The sequence below is a fragment of the Diadema antillarum genome, unplaced genomic scaffold (genome assembly GCF_040938485.1).
Source record: "Diadema antillarum isolate AM-2024a unplaced genomic scaffold, OU_Dant_1.0 seq00001593_RagTag, whole genome shotgun sequence".
NCBI lineage: Eukaryota > Metazoa > Echinodermata > Echinoidea > Diadematoida > Diadematidae > Diadema > Diadema antillarum.
The window spans coordinates 318,033-342,086 of record NW_027272309.1 but is presented as its reverse complement, the minus strand read 5'-3'; the positions used below and the strand labels follow the sequence as shown (position 1 = coordinate 342,086).

Below are 24,054 nucleotides of genomic sequence, written 5' to 3'. Positions count from 1 at the left end.
GGGTCCATCCTAACAAAGTATGATGACGTCGTAACGCATTCGTCTTTCTGTATGCGCGATCACGGACTGTCGAGATGCAGAACGTCCTGATTGCGCGCGGAAACATTTGACATTGCATTGAGTGAAATCTAATCCATCCATGGGTTGTAAACACTGGTGGTGTATAATATACAATGTATTTGGTCAAACTCGTGCGGGCTGCTCTCACATAGTTTTCATATCCGTAAATTCATACGCCGTGCTTTTTAAATATTGTCGTTATAGAATACAGCATGACAAACATAACAGGAAAGAAATATATCTTGCATGATACTTGGTTAAGTCACAAGTGTGGGTCCAGTCAGTACTCATATAGTCAAATTTGAAAGATGCGACATATTCCTTGAAAGAGGATAATTCAAGACAAATGAACAAATGAGTATAAAGTCAAACATGAAACACACATACATCCTTGCTGTAATTACCAGTTGGCTTTGCAGATTTTTCCTTCAATTAAAAGAATAAACGAACAGAAATACGTACTTCTGCGTTTTGTTGTATGGACTCGTAACTGCTCTCCAAGGGCTCTGTAAAAGCTATTTCTGAGTGGTGGCTGTTTTTGTAACGCATCTTCTGTCTGTCGCGATTTTCGACTCCAGCTGAATTCGCTCAGCCCTCTGTGCTGAAAAGTAGACAACTTTTGTTGTTTTCAAGGTCATTTGTTCCTTTCCATTCTCAAATAGATATTTCGGCTGGACCATTTCTGGTGACTGGGATTCTGTAAAAAGCTAAAAAAAAAGAAATTCTGTGATTCTGTGTTTCTTATTCTTATTTTTAAGTTCTTCTATTGCATATGATGTAGCATTTCTTTCTCTGACATTTTCATGTCCAATTTTTTTGGTCGCAAATGATGCAAGTGTGATTTTCGAACCTTCTGACCAAGTACTCCCAAATCTGTCGATCGCATATTTCAAATGCAGTGTCTATCGTCGGTAGATGAATCGAAAAATCTAAACAAATTTTGCTCTGGAGGTGATACAGAGTGTTAGAATAGCAAATGTTGTCTCAAATTACTGATTAGCATGTTCTGGAGGTGACAGAGTATTAGAATAGTAAGTATTGACTCAAGATAGAGATTATCAGTGAAAGCATAACATTTCCAGCATAGTCCCATGTCTAAGCTCTTTCTAAAAAATGCAGGTATCGTCCAGTCAGATAGAAAGCAAATTGCCAGGTAATTATTGTCAGTCGCAACTACCCAGAGTCTTGCAGTGATACCAAGAGAAAACATAAATGAATTTAAAACAGACAGGTTGAAACTTGATTTGACAGAAGTTTTCTGGCTTTTTTAAGCTAAGAAAAAAAGAAGAAAACGAAGAAAGAAATGCTACATCCCTCAGTAATCTGTGGCTTCGTATTCAGGAATTAGTCCTGAACTTTCTTGAAAGAAAAAGCTACAGTTTACTGCTTGTGTTGGTTTATTTTGGCAAGCACCGTTTCAATTTTTGTTATGAAAGGGGACAAGTCACATTATAAAAGCGCATGGGCAAAATGAAAAAAAAAGTGAAAAGTACAGCATGATTTGGGATACATGAGGTTACTATTCATTGCTGTCTTTTTTGCAGTGTGGAATTACTGGCCAAAGAAGCATTTTATGGAAATGTTCTCTTCAGAAATCAAATGAAGTAATTTGTGTAAATTGCAGATGCAGCGGTTTTGAGTTAAGTGCAAAGAAATATGTGATTTGTCCCCTTCAAAATGTTGTATTAATTCTGTTCTTATTCATTTCACACTATATGCAACTTTCTATTTCACACTGCAAATATTTCTATTCACCATTGATTCTCTTACTTATATATGATTTTTATTTTCTATTTCATACATAGATACTTGTATATTTGTGTTTTCTTTTTTTTAATTCCACACTTGCATTTATTTTTTTTTTCACTCCATTGGTGGCGGATGACGAGAATGCATCACAGTTTGATTAATAATGTTTGTCCCCCACCATCACTCACAGCACTGGTATATCATCATGGTATTCTGAGCAGGGGCAGCGATGCATTCTGACCGAGGGCTGCCATTGCGTTTGGGGGATAAAACGTCGCGAATGCTCGGGGCCTGCCACTGCTCATGACGTTGGCATGGCCGCCGGGCACCGCGAACGTTTTCCCCCCGCAAAGGCTCCGTGTGTGGGGGTCCGCACATTGCAGCTCTTGGTAGAATGCATCGTTTCCTACCTGTAAACCTGCAATTGGCATTGATCCACACAAGGTGTACTGCAAAAAGAAAGTCTGCAAAGAATTTTATCACCCTTAATTTGGAGGAAACCAAATGCGTTTCTCTCCATTCCGTCTTTCTGTGCGAATGTCTAATTCATTTTTGCAGATATGTCTGCTATATATGACAAGGGAAAATATTTTAGTTTCATTACAGCCCAAAATCTTGTCAAAATTTTCTAGCAAACAAAAAAAAAAGGTGGTTTAGGGCAGTGTACACCTTGTGTGGGGATTGCAAAAATGTGGGTTTTCTCATTGATGTGAACAAGGAGACGATTGCTTGGTGGTTGGTCTGAATTCTTATTTACTCGGTGCACTCGATTCTCACCAACTTTTCACTCTAACGCACATTTTGATTTCATCTCTTCACCTTTATTTCAAGTTGATTCTTATGCAATTTTTTTTTCTTTTTTTCTTTCTTTGTACATTTCTTCCTTGTTTATAGTACTTACTGGCACATTCATATGTGTTTACTATCCATTTGAATAAACAGACATGCAAATTACGTGAATTTCATTCGATGATGCTAAAACCACCTGTTCTCATAAATATTGTGAGTCATTCAGTCACTCATTGTTCCAAAGACTTCCAATCGCCTTGATCACGCAATGGTGATCACCGTGGTTGATCGTCATTCATAGAATTTGGATGTCTGTTTGATCACAAATGGCAAGAATATTTTCTGCACCTTATTTTTTTTCACACTGTGATTTAATGGGTAAATGTTGCTTTTCTGCAAAAAGCTGATGTTCTATCAGGTATAAAAGTTTCTAGTCACAGGCAAGCAAAAAACTTTTATGCTGTAGCAGCATTATGTCCTCAGTCACATGACCAAAGAAAAACAAAAAGAACCCCCAAACCATTGAATGACTGTTGACAAAAGAAAAAATAAACCAAAACAAAAATAAAAACAAAAAACAAATAAAAAACTCTCAATAAACACAGGTGTTTATTTCACAGAGTTGAATGTATTTTGTAATTACATTCTTTATATGTTTCCGTGAATATATATTTTGGCATACATGTTTGACATATGTTCATGATATACAATGTGTATATATGTTTGGAACACATGTTTTGGAATGAATTAAACATGCCATTTTTCCACAAATGTTGCTTTTCACATTCTCCATCAGATTTAAAACAAAAAAGCAACTTTTGCCCTCAGACGGGAGTGCACAAGCACAGATTTCTTTCTGATGATCACTATATATGATGATGTTATATCAGCACCTTGTAGAATGCTATTTGTGTTTTGTTCATCTTAGTATCACTGCATAGAGAATGCTTTGGCTTGTGTCATTATGAGAAAAAAAAATAAAGAAATGAAGAGGAATCCCTGACTTGAAAGATGGTAAAGTCCATAAAGCAAATCTTTAAGAAATTGCCTCCAATTGTTTTAGTGCCGCTTTCATTACAAGAAGAGAAAGTTTTTCATGATGTCCACAAAGGACCGATGAACTTTGAATAAAAATAAAATTTCACGAGAGAAGAGAAACTTTGTTGGGTTTTTTTAGATTATTTTTTTTCATTTTCAATTCTCTGCTAGAGATGAAGAAAAACAAAAAAGAAGACAGCAGTGAAAAAAAAAATCACCCTTGCCATACGCACTTTCTATTTCACAGTTTGGTCCTTTCTCACTGATTCTCTATTTTTCCAGCTTATTCCACTTGCCATATATTTTTAGAGGAAAGGACCATTCTGAAGTGATACCAAGAAAAACAAAAAACAAAAAATGCTCTGTCTTTTGTCTGTCTATCAGTGTATTTGTTCTGTCATGTACAGTAGCCATCTATTTAAAAGAAGCTTTAGAGTAGAAGCAGGCTAATTGTAGTTGCATCCATCCTTTCTTTTTTTTTGTCAGTTATATTTGCTCATAGTTGCTTTTATATGTAGCTTCTTTGTATAGTTTATATTATACTGTACACCACATCAAATTTGATGCTTTTGCCAGTGAGTCTGATGCACATATTCTTTGATTTTTTTTCTCACTTTGTTCTGTCAGCTTTCCTTTGATAGCTGCAGTCTAAATTTCAATCTTTCTTGTATTTTTCAATCAGTTTGAAGATTGTTTGAAAGTTTGAAAGTTTTCTGGTCTAAGTGTCACATAATATCCTAAGTTTGTGGACTGCTCTTGATTTACCCATCGTTTGTTCATTTTGTCTAAATTTCTATGTCATCTTATTTTTGAATTCCTAATTTGAATTAAGAATTAAGAATGGAAAATGAAATTTGAAAAAAAAAAATCAATGAATATTGATCTGTCTCACTGCCTTATTTAAAAAAAAAATAAAAAAATCTCCTCCCTTCAGCATGATAATGATTATGGTATCAGATACCTCAGAATGATAATGTCAAAGAGACGGTATGAAATGAGATCCAATAGAAATGTTTCTTTGATTGTTTATTTCTTTTAATGTCTAAATATCAGCCGTGAAATTTATGCCACTTTCTTTACGTTGCTTTCATGTGATACGTCCTACGTTTTAGATTGAAAATATAAGTGCTTGAAAGAGTATGTTAATTTGATCAGAAAAATGATAGTTGAACTATGTGGTTTCTTTAGCATGATATTCATAATATGATTTAGTAGAAATGTCAAATGTTCACATGCTAGTACATTGTAATTGAATAGAACAGTAAAAAACAGATTCTTAATAAAAAATAATAAACAGATACAGATTTTTTTTTTAAATCCAAAATAACTTTCTAGTCCAATGAAGTAATTTGCACAAATTTAGGGTTTCAGACATGTGTAGAAATTGTCAGTCTAGAACATCATTCAGGTTTAATAAAACTTTGCTAGCTTCAAATTCACAAGATAAGATTGAGCAAGCTAAACATCACTGGGTCAGTTTCTTAAACAAGGCTTCTCCACTTCTCTCCCACCCCCCCCCCCTTTGATGTGGTGTGTGTTGCCAATTTGGTGATTGCAACAACAAAAAAAATGTTAATCAAAAATGTGGCCAACACCCCCATCAGTTTCGGAGGGAAAGGTCTGCGACCCACAATGCGCCGATATCGGCTGCTGGGGTCCGGGCCCTATGCAGTGTGCCAAGTGCAAGAACGCCATTATCGGGAACAAGTGTGTGGCCGAGTGTGACTTGGAAAATGGGTGAGTTGCATCTATTTATTTCTTGGTTGTTTCTGTCTAGCTGTCTCTATATAAGAAATCGTAACTTTGTTAGGGTACATGCATTGGGTGCATCTTAATAGCTGTGGCCTTTTTTGAGAATATTTTGCGCATGCAGTGATCTTCAAATTTAAGATTTGAGGATTTATCTTCAGAAGATTAAATCATTCGACCCTAAATTCTCTTTGAGATTATCAGATAGTCCTGTCATTGAATAGCTCTGAACTAACGCAAATATGACTTACACAAGAGAAGAAACCAAAATCAATATAAATGACCCCCTGTCTGTCTAAAGTATGTTATTGTTACCGACTACACTCGCATCCCATGGACATACAGGTGCAGTATAAGCAAGTTCCACTGTATATTACACTGTAGATAAAGTCCAGGGGTTGCTATTAGTAAGACAGATAACATTGTATCACTATTCTTTGTCCATTTATTCAGTATAGATGTGCATAGAATAGGCTTTAATCGCGTCATGTGTGTCAGATGGAATGCATACCATTAATGACGGATTGTGATTCTTGTCTTTGCCAGGCAATATGTCGAAACACCTGCCACCGATGACAACCCCGCAGTTTGCGAGATGTGCGACGTTGAGTGCAGTGCTGGATGTTATGGACCGGTGAGTTTCTTCGACTCCTTTCACCCTTCAGCCCTGGGAGGGGAGGGGCAAAAAAAAAGCAACCCTGTGAAAACATAACCATAATGCCACAAAAACTACAGCAATCACATTTGAATAAAACGTGGAACAAAAGCTGAAGTAAAGTAAGGTAATGAGGGCAAGTCAGTTTGTGAAAGTTTATTGTTAAAAGAGAAGAACATTCATCCATGTGAGTTTTATTGGGAAGATGGTGCATCTGAAACATGACTTTAATAATGAATTGGTCGTCATGTCATCAGTGATAAGAGTTGCTACTTTTGTGAGTGAAATACATATTTCAAAACCCTTCAGAGATTTAATCGCTGTGCAAGCTGAGGGCGTAACAAATATGAGAAGAATTCCAATGTGTATTTTTTCAATGCGATCATAAGAGTGTGTTTAGGAAAAAATCAGTGCAAACATAGCTGGTAGATGATCCTTGTCAACAGTATTATAGAGTAAAGTTTAACAGCTGGACTACAGAGTAATGTCAAATGGACTTCTTTCTAGGTGAGTGTCCTGATGCAAAATGATGAATTTATTAATTCATCCTTTATACTTGTTGTGCGCCACATTCGGACACAAGACTCAGTCGATAGGTGTGCCAGCTTGGCGTATTTTGCTCAAATGCACAGCTGTGCACAAACTGACTGATAAATCACAATGTGCCACACCATACACTGAAAGCATCACTTGCAACTCCATTCCTTACACATATCTGCTGAACACAGCAAAGCTTGCGAATCTTCCAGACCCACAAATTTTGCTGTACTGCATTTCTAGCATGAATACATCTGTAAAAAGTTTAACGTACACGACTGTAAAAACAGAATGTTTTCCAAAAGCGCTCATGTGTCGTAGTCTCGTGGCAGCACAGGGTTTACACCGTGGTTTACAGTGTGTCTCATAAAAAAGTTAAATCAAAGTGCTTTTGTCTTTGGCGCCTTAAGACATTCCATCCACATACACTCACCTCCAGGGTCCTGACAACTGCACCTGCATGGCGGGCTACGAGGGTCCCAACTGCCGGAGGAAGTGTCGCAACGTCCAGGACGGCCCATACTGCCGACAGTCTTGCCCCGAGCTCAAGTTTGCCAACACCCAGAAGAACTGCACTGACTGCCATCCCAATTGTCTTGAGGGGTACGTACATGTAGCACCAAGAAATGAAGAGTTTGATGGCAAAAGGACTTAACTCCATGCTTGTTTTAGTTGAGATATTTGCAATGAAAAGTGCTTTAAAAAAAAAAACAAAGAAAAAAAAAGATGAAGAAAATTTGGGGTGTTTTTTACATCGTAACTTCAAGAATATTCCTTGTTATTCTACCAGTGAGTTATCAATGGCCAAGATTTATTTTGCCCTATTTGATGATGTACTTAAGAATGTTTAAAGATGGTGCTTGGCCCATTTTGCGATCAAGTTTTTCAATTATTAGATATATGACACTACAAACAGACAGACAGACACCCGAACAATGAGATAGATTGATAGATATAAGGATTATCAATGAATAAATGAATAAATAATCGATCTGATCAGTAAAGCTATAGAAGGAAGTGAAATTAGAAAGAGAGAGGATAAAAGAACATGATACTAACCCGTCAATAATAGCCATGGGGCCAAATAAACACTGACATGTGTTGACAGATAAATATAATTTTGACCATACCCAAACCTTGTCTGCCTGGCATAGAAGTATTAAACTTATTGAATGATATCAGGCATGTAGATAGTTTCCTCTTCCATCAATGAATGTGGAACTTGAGCATCAGAACGTGGTTAAAGCATATGAAGAGTTTGTTCGCAAAAACCGATAGGTCCAAATTTGCCAAATGGAGATATTTGCGATTAAAGGTCAAGAAAAATAAAGAGAATAATAAGAAAATTTTTGCTTCTTTTGACCATAACTTCAAAAATGTACCTTTATATGTAGTGATCAATATATCATTTAAAAGGTATCATTTTGTACATGTACTTTGTGACAGACACCGTACTTCAAAATCTTCAAAAATGGACTTATCGGTTTTTGCGAACAAACTCTTCGTATAATCCTTCACTGATATGTGTCCATGATCTGCCCACATCTCTCTCAATGAAATATACTGTACGCACCGTATGATGTTGCTGTGATATATTTTTAAGTATTTCATGAGTCAGCTGACGTTCACAAAATAGGAGTGTGCAAAAATATTACCTGCCATACAATGCATGTGCAATATGATACAATGTAAATGTATTCATGTAGAAAATATAGTCTTCAAGGTGGGAAATAGCCAAGGATACATCTCACAAAGAGGTTGTCATGCCTTTTAGTAATACTCTTGTTTTCTGAATTGCAACATTTACCACTTGCGCCAGCATCGTGCAAGTCCTGACTCACAACAAAAAGGTATGCTTGTGAAATATCTGCCTTGAGCAGTATAGTTCCCATTTCACTTTCCCTTCATAACAGAGCGCATCGCGTTTTAGTTTTGCAATCTGTGTGAGTCCATCCTTGTCAGACTGGTAAATTATAACAAAATGTTTGCCTCCCTCTCTCTCTTTTCCCCACCTCAGCTGCAACGGCCCGGACAATACTGTGGGCCTCACGGGCTGCTTCAAGTGTCAACAAGTCAGATTGGACTACACAGTGAAAGTGGTAAGAACGCATCCAGGCAATTACCCCCAGAGGGCAATTAACCCCCCCCCCCCCCCCCCCCCAGCTAAATACTGGTTAGTGGTAAGGTTAGAGTAAAAGATTAGGGTTAGGATTAGGTTTAGGGTTAGGAGTTTGGGTTAGGGTTAGGATTAGGTTCAGGATTAGGATTAGGATTAGGGCGAGGGGAAGGGTCTGGGGTAATTACCAAGGGGGTAATTACCCTAGACCCGGTAAGAATGCAGTCTTGGATTACTAGCAGCAACCTTCTTTTTTTTTTTCCTTTTTAAAACAGATGAAGAAATGCTACCCTGCATCCAAGAGCCAACATTAAAAAAGAAAAAATGCCAGATAAGATATTTTGGTTTAATTCATGAGCAAGATATAGGAGATTTTTTGGAGTAAGTATGTTATAAGATTTGCTTCATTTCATTAAAGATTTGCAGTGGAATGGAAATAATGATGGCTGATTTGACATTGCATGGCTGTTACCATGGAAACAGCAATTATGTCCTGTACGCTACTATCATTCCTAGCTGCTTGATGAGAAGGAAACGATAAGATCTAACTAGCACAATAGTTTTGGAGAAGAGAACGGTCACAGTTGTTAGAGGGGTTTTTTTAAAGGGGGAGAGGCTTGTATATTTTTCAAGCAATTTTGTTGCCATGGTAACCTGATTGTGGCACTACCAATCCCTCTTGAATGTTTGTGATACGCATTGCAGGTGGAGTGCATGCCAAACGGAGAGCCGTGCGGGGAGGACTACTTCTACGACCGCATCTCGCTTTCGCAGACCTCGAACAAACTGGCAGGATCAACGGTGAGAAAGATTCTCTGCTTTGTCATTTCTCCTGAGCGTGTGCACCTAATCTTCTTTCTCTTTTTCTCTCGAGCATTCCAAATGTTCTCACGAATCCTCTTCCCCCGTGTGATTCATTTCTTCATTACTTTGATTCAATTTCAATGTCAGTTTCAATTGATTCTCATATTTCTTGGTGAAAACTACATCAAATATAACAAAATGAAATAATACAAGATATCTGGCTAGGAAGCATTATAGAATATTGCAAACATATAGAACATAGTGGTCAATCTATGAAAGTTGGAATCTGAGAATAGATGCTAAAGAAATATGATGGAACATACTTAAAAGCAAGCTTGTTAAACACAGGTCCCAGTATTAAAGTTGAGTGTGAAGATTAAGATGAGGATTCAGTATCCACTCGTCAACACTTTCATCCGTCATTCATCCCATCTTTCATTAATACTGCATTTATCAATTCATCTTGGTTGATTAAACCGAGGTCCCACCTTTTATTAGGATTGATCTTTTTTTGATATCTCAGCCATTTCAAGACCAGTTTTCATCAAATAAACGTTGAATTCCTCTCGGAATACATGCTCTTTCATATTTTATAAGAGGTTTCTCATTGCCTCATCAAAAATGTTAGAAATCTGAAATTTGGTCTCAACCAAAACTATACGATCCCTTTAACCTGCCTTTCTTTCTTTTGTTTTACTCTGTTATGGCTCCATTCTGCGAAGGCTCGACCATTTTGCTTTCAGTGTGAGGTGTAGATTGTTCATATCATGCATATCTTTTTTCTCTCACTGCCCAACTCTCTGTCCTACCAGATCTGCCAGCAGTGCGATCCCATGTGCATCGGATGTGACGGCGCGGGACCGCGGCGCTGCACGAAGTGCAAGTTTTTCAAGCAGAACCAGGAATGCGTCCGGGAATGCAGCAGCGGGACCTACCCCGACGAAAACAACGTAAGCCCCTGCCGCAAGAGAGCAAGGAAACAGTAAAAGAGAGCCACAAATAGACAGGGGGTGGGATGGGGGGAGGGATAGAAACAGAAGAAAGAAGGAGTATACCTCTGGGAGGGGATTATACACAAAGGTCATTATTAAACTAATTTCATGTTGTCCCACAAGAATTAGCATCACTTTGAAGGTCAGGATGTGTATTCATTTTTGACACATCATCATGTAATGGTTGATGAAATCACTAAATGTCAGTGTCCTGATTTTGATAGTCAAAATAGTCAATTTTTTTTTGTCCAAATTATGAATGAAGTATGAAATATCCTCTCTTTTACAAAGAACTAACTGCCTGAAGAAGGTGAGCAAAACTGGTCACTAGCAAAATAAAGCTGTGAGAAAAGCAACCCTGGAGTTATCTTAGGTGTGGCCTAACATACACAATATCTGACATTTAGATTCAATGGGCAATCAAATTAAACTACCTGAGTTAATGTCTCACAAAACTGAATGAGAAATTTCATGTTTCAAAACTGTAAAGCGAGAAATTTTTCGTGATATGAAATTTTCTCGAATTGGAGCTGACGGCCTTTTTTCGTGGCATGAAATTTTTTTGCGAATTGTCAGTGGCATTCAATGCATATTGTGTAGACAAGAACTTTTGTGTACGTCTGAATATCCTGAATCTTGGCTTTCGTGAAATCTGCAAAATTGAAATGCAAGCGAACATTTCTGGTTTTACATTACATTCTTAGCCTTTTGAATTTCGGACAGACGGTAGTAAAGATATCAAAACCTCAGATGTTTGACTGAAATTATCAGTTTTTGCACAATTCAGCAAAATCACCTTGTTTTGTCGTTTACATTTAACCCTTTGCGTACCCAGGCATTCAGCTTACCACATTAGCTCGTTTGGCTTTTACCATCAGCATTCTATAATCCATACGAATTTGACCTGTCCAAATAAAATCATGCAAACCTTCAAACAACACTTGAAACTCAACCTAGTTGTAGATTAGGGGTTGTGGGGATTAGGTGATCTTTATTCTTAGACAATTAGTCTTCAGACATATATGTCAGTCAGCGAAGAAAGCACTCTATGCCAATTCGTAGAAGAGAAAGAGCACCATAAGGGTCAATATCTGTGACTGTATGATGATGAGAGGTCATAATGTTATTTGAGCAGACAACTGAACATTAAAACAAACCCATTGTTTGAATATCCTTCCAGGTATGCATGCCGTGTCACAGTGAGTGCCGAACCTGCTACAATGGCACAGAGTACGACTGCGAATCGTGCAACACCCACAAGGTCAAAATTGACGAGGACCAGGTAAGGAAATTAAGGCTATATTCAGCCTCCCCATCCAGAAGAAGTGTGATACAGGATACAGAAAGCCCCATCTGATATAAAACAAAGAAACAAACACACATTCATTGGCACTTTCTCACTGCATTGCTGTCAAATCGTATGCCCTGATGCACTGATATCAGTGAATTTCGACCAGGTAAGGAATTGAAAGCTAAATCCAGCCTTCGCATCCAGAAGATGCGTGATGCAGGATGCAGAAAGCCCCATCTGATAAAAAACAAAATCACATTTGTTGGCACTGTCTTACTGCATTGCTGTTCAATCGTATGCCCTGATGCACTGATATCAGTGAATTGTGACGATATACTCGAGGTTATACAAGAATTTGCGCCAGCCAAAAGTACTGCAAAATATGTGAATATTTGTGTACTGTGAATATGTTTGTGTTTGCAGTATACCAGAGCTACAGTGAGGTACTGGCCAATCACATTTTGTCATTCCAAAAATTGATATGAAGTTTTAACTTATCATTAGACACAGTTTTTTTCATATCTTTGAAAGATGTCTATCATCATGGGAATAAAGATTTTTTTTTTTTTTTTTTTTGGGGGGGGGGGAGGGGGAAGGTTGGGGGATGGAGCTCAGTGGTGATATTGTTGTTCATGGGATGCTCTTGATGGATGTTTGTACTTGACTGATAGTGGTGGTGACGACATCTAGTGTTACAGTTTGTTCTCTATCTTCACTTGAAACCAAATAGTGTCTCCATGCTGCATTTAGTCGAAGGGGACATCGATTCGGTGATGCGGCAAAAGTTGAACTAGGTGGTGGACTCCTTATGCTTTATCTTCAGTCATCTATGCAAATTTTTTTTTCTCGCAAAGATGCAGTTCTACCTCTAGGAATAACTCATTAATGAAGTCCCTATGTCTGCCACCAGATGCAGTGTGGCAAAGATTGATTAGCTATGATAAAAGAAGATGAACAGAAATATCGTGGGTCTTTCGCACAGCTATAATTCAAGTACTCACTAAAGAAATTAAAATGTCATAAGTAATTGCTAATATATTAGTTACTTCTTTGAACCCCCCCCCCAAAAAAAAAAGAAAAAACAAACAAACAAACAAACAAACATGAGCATAGAAAATGCTGGAAAGTCCAACCAGCTGGGTGAAATACATTTTCCTTACTTTTCCATATTATAGCAATTTAGATATCTCATGAGTTTCCTGTTTGTCTTTGGTGCATCTCAGTTCTTCTGCGCCCCAGAATGCCCCAAGGACTACCCCTATCAGCTGTCCCCGTACATCTGCGGCGCGTCGTGCAAGCCCCTGTTCTACCCGAACCGGAACCGGGTGTGCACCCCGTGCCACGCCGAGTGCCTGGAGGGCTGCTACAACGGATCCCACGAGGGCTGCTTCAGCTGCCGCAACGTCAAGTGGCAGGGCGGCTGCTACCAGCGGTGCCACGCCGGCGAGCAGGAGGTGAACGGCACCTGCGTTTTGTATGTCGACCCCTCCCGCAGCACTAACCCCTCCGGGTAAGTACATGTGTTTTTTTTTCTGCTCCTCTTTTTCTTCATGTTTTACCTCTGGTGTACTGTTAAGCCTTGCTCAAGATAAACTCAGCATCTAGGTGCTTATTCTCCTCAGACGTATGTCTTTTATCAGGTTGATTCATCTTCATTGTGTTGACATTACGGGCAATAACTGGTGAACTAATGTCTGCAGCCTGAAAAAAACAACAACAACTCCAGAGGGTTTTCTAGGATGCTTGAAATTATTGATGATAAGCAGTTGGATTTCTTTCATGTGAGTCCCAAAGGTATATATACACCCTTCTTTTTTCTGACTGAGTACTGCCCAATATTTCTCATGGAACCAATTGGGCAGGTAAAATTGATGATTTAGAAGAAGATTCTCTGTTATGACTCATATACAATTTTTTTTTTAAATCAATCATGTGTGATAAAGGTCTCTATGAGTCAACAGCCATCCTTGCTAACCAATGTTTGGAAATATGATGAAAAAAATGATAATAATAATGGGACAATTTTCGGTGAAATGTAGTTGAGATGTGGTACTTTACTTACACAAGACTGAAATGTAATCATTGTTCAGAAGGGCTTCTTTGTTGTTTGCTGAAGTTGAATAGAAAAACAATTATTCCAATCCAAGGGGACAGCCCATTTATTTCTGACAGTGACAAGCAGTGACGAGCGATGTTTGATACTTTGCAAAACCTTGTCTTAACCACTGTTGCTATTGCCACATACCTACTGCACTAGAATGTCATTTAAATAATCCTAAAGCACACACAATGTAGATATTGCTCTTCCACACCCTGCTCTGCAGCTATCTGTGGCACCTCCCCTCATCATTTCTTTTCCATGTCATCACAAAATTTTTCCCCCTCCTTCCCTTTCCCCACCCCTTCCCCTCCCCTCAATTTCCTCACATTTTCCCACCCCTACCCCACCTCCCCTTCCTTTTCTTACCCTCCCTCTACCCCTTTTCTCATCCCCTTACTCCACCCTTCTTTGCCTATCCTTCCTCACTCTTCCTTACCTTTCCTATTCCCTTTCCTATTCCCTTTCCTATTCTCTTTCCCTCCCTTTCCCCACTCCTTCCCCTCCCCTTTCCCCCTCCCTCCCTCCCCTCCCCTTTCTCCTTCCCATTTCACCCATGCCCCATACCATCCTCTTTCCATATCCTTTCTCCATCCCTTTGTTTCTTCCTCCCCTTCATTTTCTTCCCTTTCCCCATCCCTTTCCTCATCTCTCCTCTCCCCTCCCCTCCTTTCTTCTCCTTTCCCTTTTCTTCTCTTCCTTCCCCTCCCCATCCTATTCTCCCCATCCCCTTCCCTGCCCTTCCCTGCCCTTCTCTCCCCTTTCCTCTCCCTCCCTCCCTTCCCTCTCCCTTCCCTTCCCTCCCCTTTCTCCCTTCCCCTCCCTTCCCCTCCCATTTCTCCTCCCCATCCAACCCTTTCCCACCCCTTTCTCCTTCACCCTTCGCATCCCACCCTCCCCACCCCTTCCCCCTTTCCCCTTCCCTCCCATCCCATCCCTTACATCCCCTTCCCTGCCAGCTTCCCTTCCTCCCTCTCTCCCCCTCCCCTCCTCCTCCTTTCGCCTCTCCATTCCATTTCCTTCTCCATCTCTCTTCACTATCCTTCCAGACCCCTTCCCTCTCCCTTCTTTTTCTCTCCCTATTTCACCCCTCCCCTTTTTCCCCTCACTCCTTTACCGTCCCCATTCCATCCCTTTCCCTTTCCTTTCCTTTCGTACCATGCTCTCTCGTTTGTTTATTCATTAATCTATTCATTTACTTCTTTATTTCTCTATCTATCTATCTATCTATCTATCTATCTATCTATCTATCTATCTGTCTGTCTATCTATCTATCTATCTACAAGTATCTATCTAATATATCTATCTATCTATCTGTCTATCTATCTATCTATCTATCTATCTATCTACAAGTATCTATCTATCTATCTATCTATCTATCTATCTATCTGTCTATCTATCTATCTATATATCTATCTATCTATCTATCTATCTATCTATCTGTCTATCTAACTATCTATTTATCTATTTATTCATTTCTTCTTCATCCCATTACTTTTCCATCTTAACCCGTTGAAGACAGGCTGATTTTGCTACAGCACGCATTTCCTATAGACCCTTGCTCAAGTATACTCGGGACTCATCGTCAATGGGTTAAAACATTTTTTTTAAATGCCACTACCAATAATGTACAATTAGAAAAATCCTTACCAAGTAAAAGTTTGATTCCAATCAATGCATTTAGTTTGAAATTTATCAAATATATTGAGTCAGTGGAGCATCTAGGACGTTTAACACATCATGGCATTATGTTTTCATCTTTATCCATACCTTCAATTATGCGAAATCGACTCTGAAGAAGCATCTCTGATGTTGTCTCTCACCTTTTGTCTGTCCGTCTGTCTGTCTTGTCTTTTTGTATGTCACGATAATGTCCTCCTGTGCGTCTGTCTGTTCGCCCTTCTGCTGTGTGACCCCGTCCAATCGACCTCTACGACAAACACGCACATAAATGACACCTGCGTGCTCTATTGACCATCTGTGTATGCCACCACGACCTCTCATCGTTACCCCCTGCACCTGCACTCTCCTTCCTCGCATTGCCAATTTGGCACCTCCTGACACCATAATAATGGTCCTCTGGTTTGGTCTTATAATCTCTCTCTTTGGGGTTTTATGTATTTTTTTTCCTTGGGTATTTCTTTTTTTAAATATTCTCCTTTCTCTCATGGTATTTTGCCAACAAATTTTGCTTCCCCCAATATTTTGGTGATTGGATATCTGATATTTTAATTATTCACTGTGGTCCAAATTTTCAATCAATGCACATCACATTCCAAATGCATTGCTTTAATACTGGGACTGCCGGATGTTTAATGCAAATTCAATCATGCTTTTTTGAAATGCTATTCATCTATTTTTGTCTCTTTCTCTATCGCTTTTGCCTGCTTACTCTTTCTGTCGATTTGATTATCAATTTGCTGGCAATTTGTTTGTTGTCTTTAATGGGATCTTTAATTTGTGTCATGTCGGCACATATTTTGCAAATGGCTCTCTTCAAATGCCTCCACTGAAATATAATGGTAACGTGCATTGTCTTTAATATGAATAAATATGTTTATCATGTTATTCATGTACATGTCACTGCAAATACATTTTTGCCGTACAAAATGGCGACCTCTATGAATGAATAAATAAACCAATGACTAATGCAGCGAAACGCAACAACTCCACAGCTCCCCATTGCCGGTCGGCGTCATGGTAGCAATAGGCGTGGCTGGAGGCCTCCTTCTCTTCATCATCTTCCTGTTGGCCTGCTGGTACCGGCGGCATACAAAGAACAACATGTACATCGACATCCCACCAAACATTGTGAGTATTAGGAAGTTTTTCACTACATTTCTACTTCGACGACATAATACACTTCCTGCACAAATAATGATTAATAGAAATGAATGTAAAGATAAACAGAATACTGGATATCTATCTATCTTGATATTGCTGTGTATATCTAGTATTAAACAAAAAGTTGTGTATACAATGTACATGTACTTACATACGTACAGGACCTAGTGAGTACTCACAGTCTACATAAACACATACATACATACATACATACTTACATAAGTACATAAGTAAATATACCTGCATATCATTTCCATATATGTATATGTATGGATGAGGGTTTTTAGCATACATACAAGTGTATGTGCCTCGACCCCACATAGTAAGGCCACAGTTTGAAGTACAAATGTATTCCTACAAGTGGGTATAACCAATGATAATAATCTATTATTGAAACATTTCATAATGCATTCTTATTTCTCCCCTTTTCATCTTCCACAGGATTTGCACGACATCAAAAGCAGCGACTATGGTGGAGGGGTGAGTAGAGTAACCTTATTTGACCACAGTTTGATACCAAATTTCAATAGGTAATCTGCATCTTCTGGCAATTGCCATAATTTAAAAGAGACTGGAACGTAGGGGAGATGACGTAGTTCAAAGGTCTGCCCATCTAGGCTACCATCAAAATCCTCGTTGTAAACTGTGCACAGCTGTAGGCCCTACGCACACAGCCGAAGAATCTCGAAATCTCGAAAAGAGTGGAATGCTACAGATGAGCGTACACTGTGGTTCTCATATTCGCTGATGGGCAATTCTACCTATTCTGGCTGGCCTGCACTAGTCTTGGTTTTTGAACGTACATTGTACAGTACCTCAGTGAGCAGTAAATGAAGATGGATATGTGATTGGTCAAACCTTCAATCTCTTTGCTCTTGTCCCTTTTAACCCGTTGAGAATGGGCTGATTTTGCTACAACACATATTTCCCATAGTCACTTGCCCGAGTATACTCGGGACTCGTCCTTAGTGGGTTAAGATACTGCAAAGTTTAGCTGTGTTTGTTCATATTATGTTGTCTGCCAGTGTGTAAAGCTACCAAAAGAGGAAATTTAATCAGTAATATTCATTTCAGTCTCAATCTCAAAATTGTTTGCAATGTTAATAGAGATGATACCCCATATATGTAACTGGTAGCATACTGCTGTGTCCCGGCAAAAGTTATTCCACTTCACTCGTTAAAGAAAACTAATTTTCATATCCATATCACAAAATTCTGTAGGATTTATTGAGGTGTTCACATGAGGTACCTAATACTACACAAACAGAGAGTCCCAACATTTTTGAATTGCAAGCTGAGCTCTTTTTTGTTGGTCATTGTCAATTATAGGAACCCTCGCTGAATCCTATAACAATTTCCAAGGAAATTTCAGAGTGTCACCAGAAATGGGCTAAATCTCTTTTTTGTTTTCTTCTTTTTCTTCTTCTTCGTCTTCATTTCCTGAACCTCCGCGCAGCCCCTCACCCCGAGCAACGTGACGCCGAACCAGGCACAGCTGAAGATCATCAAGGACACGGAGCTGAAGCTGGGGCCCGTGCTGGGCTCGGGGGCCTTCGGGACCGTGTACAAGGGGCTCTGGATCCCTGAGGGCGAGAAGATCAGGATACCAGTAGCCATCAAGGCCCTGCGTGAGGTGTCCTCGAGTGCTGCGGAAGAGCTCCTGGAAGTAAGTGATGATTTATAGTAAGAGGAGGGAGGGGTGGGGGACGTAGAAATCCACGGTTTGATAACCAGATTGGTGTAAGCATTGCACAGAACTTGTACAGTCCATAATAACCCCGCATGCTCCCAAACTGATAATAAAGGGAATCCACCAAAGAAAGCACAAAATGCTTTCAACATCAAATATGTGTCAGTTTCTTCATGTACACTTTGTGTATGTGTACTCTATGAATTCTACAAATTGTGACATACATTCTGTATATGGATAGTGTCAAACAGTAGTTGTAGTATATACCCACCCACAAAAAAAAAAAAACAACAGCAAACAGAGAAACTATAAAAACTTGTACAGCATTAATCCTGCAGGCCTTGTTCTGTTTTCATGGGATTTTGAGAATCTAGGAAGACAAGGATTTTAGTTGTCTCTTCTGAATTAATCTTATGGGTACTTCTTCCACCTCAGATTCCTCATCACTAATTGTCTGTGCGCCTTGTGGAAAACAGAAGCATTTGTGGCATTAAATATTTGCGAATCAGAGCCGCGGGCCTTTTTGTGGCATGAAACTTTCACGAATTGCCGCCGGCTTTCATTACATTGTGTAGACAAATCATTTGCATGCATTTTGCTTTTGCGAATCTTGGATCCCCCCGAAATTTGTGAAAGTTTCATGCACGCAAAAGTTTCTGGTTTTAGGGTATCTTTAATTATTTCCTGCCTGTCCGTATGCCCATTTCCGCAGGAGGCAAAGGTAATGGCATCGGTGGACCACCCGTGCCTGCTGCGTCTGCTCTGCGTCTGCATCGCCCAGAACATGACCCTCATCACGCAGCTCATGCCGCTGGGGGCGCTGCTGGACTACGTCCGCCAGCACAAGGAGCAGATCGGCTCCCACCACCTCCTCAACTGGAGCCACCAGATTGCCAAGGTCAGTGGGGGGTTTGTCAGTTTGTCTGTCTGTCTGTCTGTCTGTCTGTCTGTCTGTCTGTCTGTCTGTCAGTCTGTTTGCTTTGCTTGTATTGTTCATTAAACTGATCCAGTAACCTGTCTCAGGTAAATGTGTAGTACAACTTTCAGACGGTTCACTGTGTAAAAATGAGTGCCTGGGGCAGTTAGCTATCAACTCATTGTTAGAGAATGAATGAATGACATGAAATGAATAGTGAAATGAATGAATGAATGAATGAATGAATGAATGAATGAATGAATGAATGAATGAATGAATGAATGAATGAATGAATGAATGAATGAATGAATGAATGAATGAATGAATGAATGAATGAATGAATGAATGAATGAATGAATGAATGAATGAATGAATGAATGAATGAATGAATGAATGAATGGATGGATGAAGGAATGAATGAATGGAAGTGAAGTGAAATGAGAGACTAAAAATGAAATGATATGAAGTGAATTGTTGTCTTCCTTTTAGAATATTTAAAAGAGACCCCTATAAGTAATTGTAGCATTAACTTGAGCCTCATCAAATGCCATTTGATGCAGTGTGACAAGAATACTGTGAATATTAAACTATTACTGTAAAAGTGGTTTCTTTCGCAGTGGTTTTATTTTCATGCTTTTCGCCTTTTGAGGTTGAACCGCGAATTTAACATCACGCGAAAATGTTTTGAAAAGTCACGCGAAATTAACCACGCAATTAAATGTTTTGAACTCGCCGCATGTGCGCTATTGCGCACATGCACATGCGAAGATTCCGTGCATAGAGTGTATTGATGGTCAACACACACACACAGCTACAGCGATACCTCGCAATGTAGGTCATCTACGCAACAATAGTTATACAAGCATATTATAAAGTACTCGAGAAACAGGATTTCAGGTAAGCCTGCATTTAATTTTAATTTCTATTTGATAAATAAAAGAATAATTGGATTATAGTTTGGGTTTTCATGTGCAAAATAAAACAGTTTTTTGCCAACTGTGAATTCACAGATTTTGCCGACTGCAAATTTAAACACGCGAAAAAGTCGGCATCAATGGAAACCGCGAAAGTATCTGTACGCGAAAGAAACCACTTTTACAGTAGCCTCTAAATTGCCATATGTACAGTATTATGACATGTAGATTTACATATGTGTACTTGTCAATCTTTGTATTGATCTATTTGTCTCTGTCTATCTGTATATGAATGTACATACGCATTCACACATAAATTATGCATACAAATGTATGTGTGTAAGAATGTGTGTGTGTGTGTGTGTGTGTGTGTGTGTGTGTGTGTGTGTGTGTGTATGTGCATGTGTACCTACAAATGTATCTCTCTTGCTGTATGTTAGTCTATCTGTATCTTTTACCTATCTCTCTATTTGATGTAGACATCATGTCTATTTATTTGTTTTTGCATTCAGTGTATTCTCAATTTATATAATTGTGTTAATAATACCTCCCTTTTTTGTGGAATTAAGGTTCAGTTTCAATTCAGTTCTATTCTGCATTCCATCGTCAATACAGTGATGTCAAAGCTTACAAAGTGTAGGCATTGCCATATGAAAAATTAACAAAAAATATTATGTATGTGTAGTACACATACATGAAAAAATGTTGAAAGTAAAGAGACGGTATAAAGCAATGTCATGTTTTTAATTTTCACTAAAAGTGAGAATGCTTTGTGGAGTAAAGTTTGTAAAAGAATAATTGGAATGCAGGAAACCATCTTCATATTAGCACAGCTTTATTATTAGGAAGGTGTCCCTATTATATCTTTATTTTGTTTCATCCATCCCTCTTGACCACTCTGAATCCATCTTTGCAACAATCTCTATCTCTTTATCTATGAATGTTTCTCTTCTATGCCTTCCCTCCATCAGGGTATGGTGTACCTGGAAGAGAAGCACCTGATCCATCGGGATCTGGCCGCCAGGAACGTTCTGGTCCAGAGCCCCGCCCAGGTCAAGATCACCGACTTCGGCCTGGCCAAGTTCTTGGACATCGACGAGAACGAATACAAAGCGCAGGGAGGAAAAGTGAGTGCCAGAGGAAGGGAGGTGGGAGGGTCGTGATGGTGGTGGGGGTATTTGGTTAGGGATGGGGTGATGAAGAAAGCAAAAGGGACTGGTAGAATTGATTGTCGCTGACATTGACTATTAGGAGTGCATAACTCCTTAGAAGGAAGTTGAGTCATATATGGCAGGGATAGTAAAGGATGATTGCAAAGATACCAGCCGTTCCTTTTATTTTTGGATAGTATTTTGTTGTTGTTTTTTTGCCAAAAATTCTACAAGTTTTATGGAAAATGCTGTTTTTCCCAAAATGGTATTACTATACATGTTTATAGCAAAAAAGGTAAAAGTAACTTTTTTATCCTCCAAAGATAAGCCTTTTCACCCCTCAGAATGCTGCAATGTTGTTTACAATGTTGGCTTCCCCATGATTGGTGCAAATTTATTTGCATACCGATAATATGTATTTATGTGTGTGTGAGAGAGAGTGCCTTTGTGTTAATTTACAAGTGTTTCAGGCATGCTTACAAGTACTTATACATAGTGAAAGGGTGCTATCAAAAACTACAGAGAAAAGGAAACACAAATGTTTTTATAATCATCAATTATGTAAAGAGATGACGACCTTCTTGATGTACGTAATCCTTTTCCGCGCCTCACTCAGATCTATACAATGACAATTTCGAAACCTGCTTGCTCATTGTTTATGCCCGCTCTCGCACCACGAGTGACGTTGGAGAGAGTTTGCTGGAAATAGAACTCGCGCCACTCCAGCCGAAAGCGTGGAAGTTATTTTTACCTGGAATCCTTCCTGTTCTTTTTTTCTCAACGTTCAAATGAAATTCTACCCTGTTTTCTCAGCCGTACTTCTTGAGTCTATATCGAGTGCAGCGCACACATTCCTTGGAGGACGTTGACCTCTTGAGTGACATGCTCTCATACAGAATTTAGCAGGATACTGGAGGTGCAGTAAAGACTGAAGTAAAGGGGAATGGGATGCATTGTCCATTTATGGCTAACTTTGCAGATATAATCCATGTGTAAGATGAGCTACATTGCTCTTCCCCTATATGAGACACCACATACTGTATCAACCATGGACAAAATATGATGCACGCTGAAACTGCATGCAAATGATTTTCAGCCAAAACAGCGAGTACCATAATATTAAAAAAAAAAAAAGGTACCATAGTCCAGTAGTAGATGAAATTTGACATACACTGAAACTGCCTGCAAAATGATTCTTCCATGTTCTCGGGTCAGTGTGTCAGTGTTTTTTTGGTTGCATTCTTTTTTGTCTCCCCCCAATTGGTATTTCTATCTCGTATGTTCTCATTCTGCGACACAGATGCCCATTAAGTGGCTGGCACTTGAGTGCATCCAGTTCAGGAGATTCTCGCACAAAAGCGACGTCTGGAGCTTCGGTAAGTAGCCCTACCATTTTCATACTTTCACTCTCGCAACTCTTGATACGCCAGTTTCAATTGCATTGTGGTCAACAACAAAAAAAACGTAATTATTTTGATATGTGATATCTGACATTCACAGCTGTCAAGGATATAGAAATGTGAGAAGACTGCAGTATGTTGCTATATATATACATACGTGTATATATTCAGAGATTACCTAAAACCTTGGTTTTATATTTCAGACAAAAATATGTTTTGTGCACACATTTATAGATATAGATTGCAAATGTAAATAAACACATTTGTAAAGGCAGGTTATACAAGGAAGATTTTCTTTTCGGGAAGGTTATTATAGTGAGCGGATCACATGTGATCGTTTTCACTTGCGTGATATCATATATCGTCATCATAGTTTGTCTGTTATGTTCATGAGCAGGCTCTGACAATCATTAGTGAAGCAGTGCTCATCAGTATATTTGGTTATGGATATCATGGTATCTTATTTAAAACTTTAATAGTGTATTATCTCCAAGGAGGTTAGAAGATGTCTGTACCTGGTTTACAAATTCTTAATTCATTATTTACTTCTTCTTCTTCTTTTTTTATTTGAAGTCATCCCTACAGATTTTAAGACAGATTACTTCCAATGATCACATAAAATTCCCCTCTGCAAGTGGTGCAGATTCACAAAGTGGTTCAATATTGTTGGAATGATTTCATGCAAAGTCCCTGAAACGCTTGTGGTCGTATCCATATCTTGTTTTATACATGATTCATCGATTGAATTGAAATATTGATACAGAAAACATGGTGAAGGAAATCTATATTTAGTCCATTGTTGAAACGTTCGGTCTTCACGTAAGACACATAGACCATAGATAGATTCTTATTAAATAGAAGAATGTGTAATTGAAAGCACGCTCTTATGCAGTGACAGTTTTGCTCTGTTCTGTTGTCGATTTCTCCTTGGAATGAATTTTTAATTCAGCGTTAATTTGATTTTTTTTTTTTTTTGTGATGCATCACAAGCCCTCACAAGATTTTTCTCATGAATGCATTCATGTCGATTAAAAAAGATACAAAATGAAGGGTTTGCATGGAAGCCAGATTAACTCCATTTGTGTTGATATGAGATTTTTTAAATTAAACTTGCTAAGAAACAAAGAAAATAATATAATAATCATATTCGATATATTGTGTCATAATTACTTCAAGAATATTCCTTGCTATGTAAAAGTGAGGTGTCATTGCAAAAGGTTTTATTTTGCTTTCTGACGATGACTTACTCTAAAATGTTTGA

The 24,054-nt window shown here is 38.7% G+C and overlaps 1 protein-coding gene across 1 annotated transcript in view; it reads left to right on the top strand.

Annotated features, from left to right (window-relative positions):
• LOC139710956 (epidermal growth factor receptor-like) overlaps positions 1-24,054 on the top strand; it is a 50,219-nt gene that overhangs the window by 17,137 nt on the left and 9,028 nt on the right. The window contains exons 10-23 of the mRNA XM_071622877.1: positions 5,241-5,373; positions 5,932-6,019; positions 7,017-7,180; positions 8,595-8,676; positions 9,399-9,494; positions 10,310-10,447; positions 11,670-11,771; positions 13,004-13,290; positions 16,554-16,689; positions 17,164-17,202; positions 18,179-18,388; positions 19,125-19,310; positions 21,214-21,369; positions 22,694-22,769. Of these exons, the coding sequence (XP_071478978.1) occupies positions 5,241-5,373; positions 5,932-6,019; positions 7,017-7,180; positions 8,595-8,676; positions 9,399-9,494; positions 10,310-10,447; positions 11,670-11,771; positions 13,004-13,290; positions 16,554-16,689; positions 17,164-17,202; positions 18,179-18,388; positions 19,125-19,310; positions 21,214-21,369; positions 22,694-22,769 (1,893 nt within the window). The remainder of the gene's footprint in view (positions 1-5,240; positions 5,374-5,931; positions 6,020-7,016; positions 7,181-8,594; positions 8,677-9,398; positions 9,495-10,309; positions 10,448-11,669; positions 11,772-13,003; positions 13,291-16,553; positions 16,690-17,163; positions 17,203-18,178; positions 18,389-19,124; positions 19,311-21,213; positions 21,370-22,693; positions 22,770-24,054) is intronic.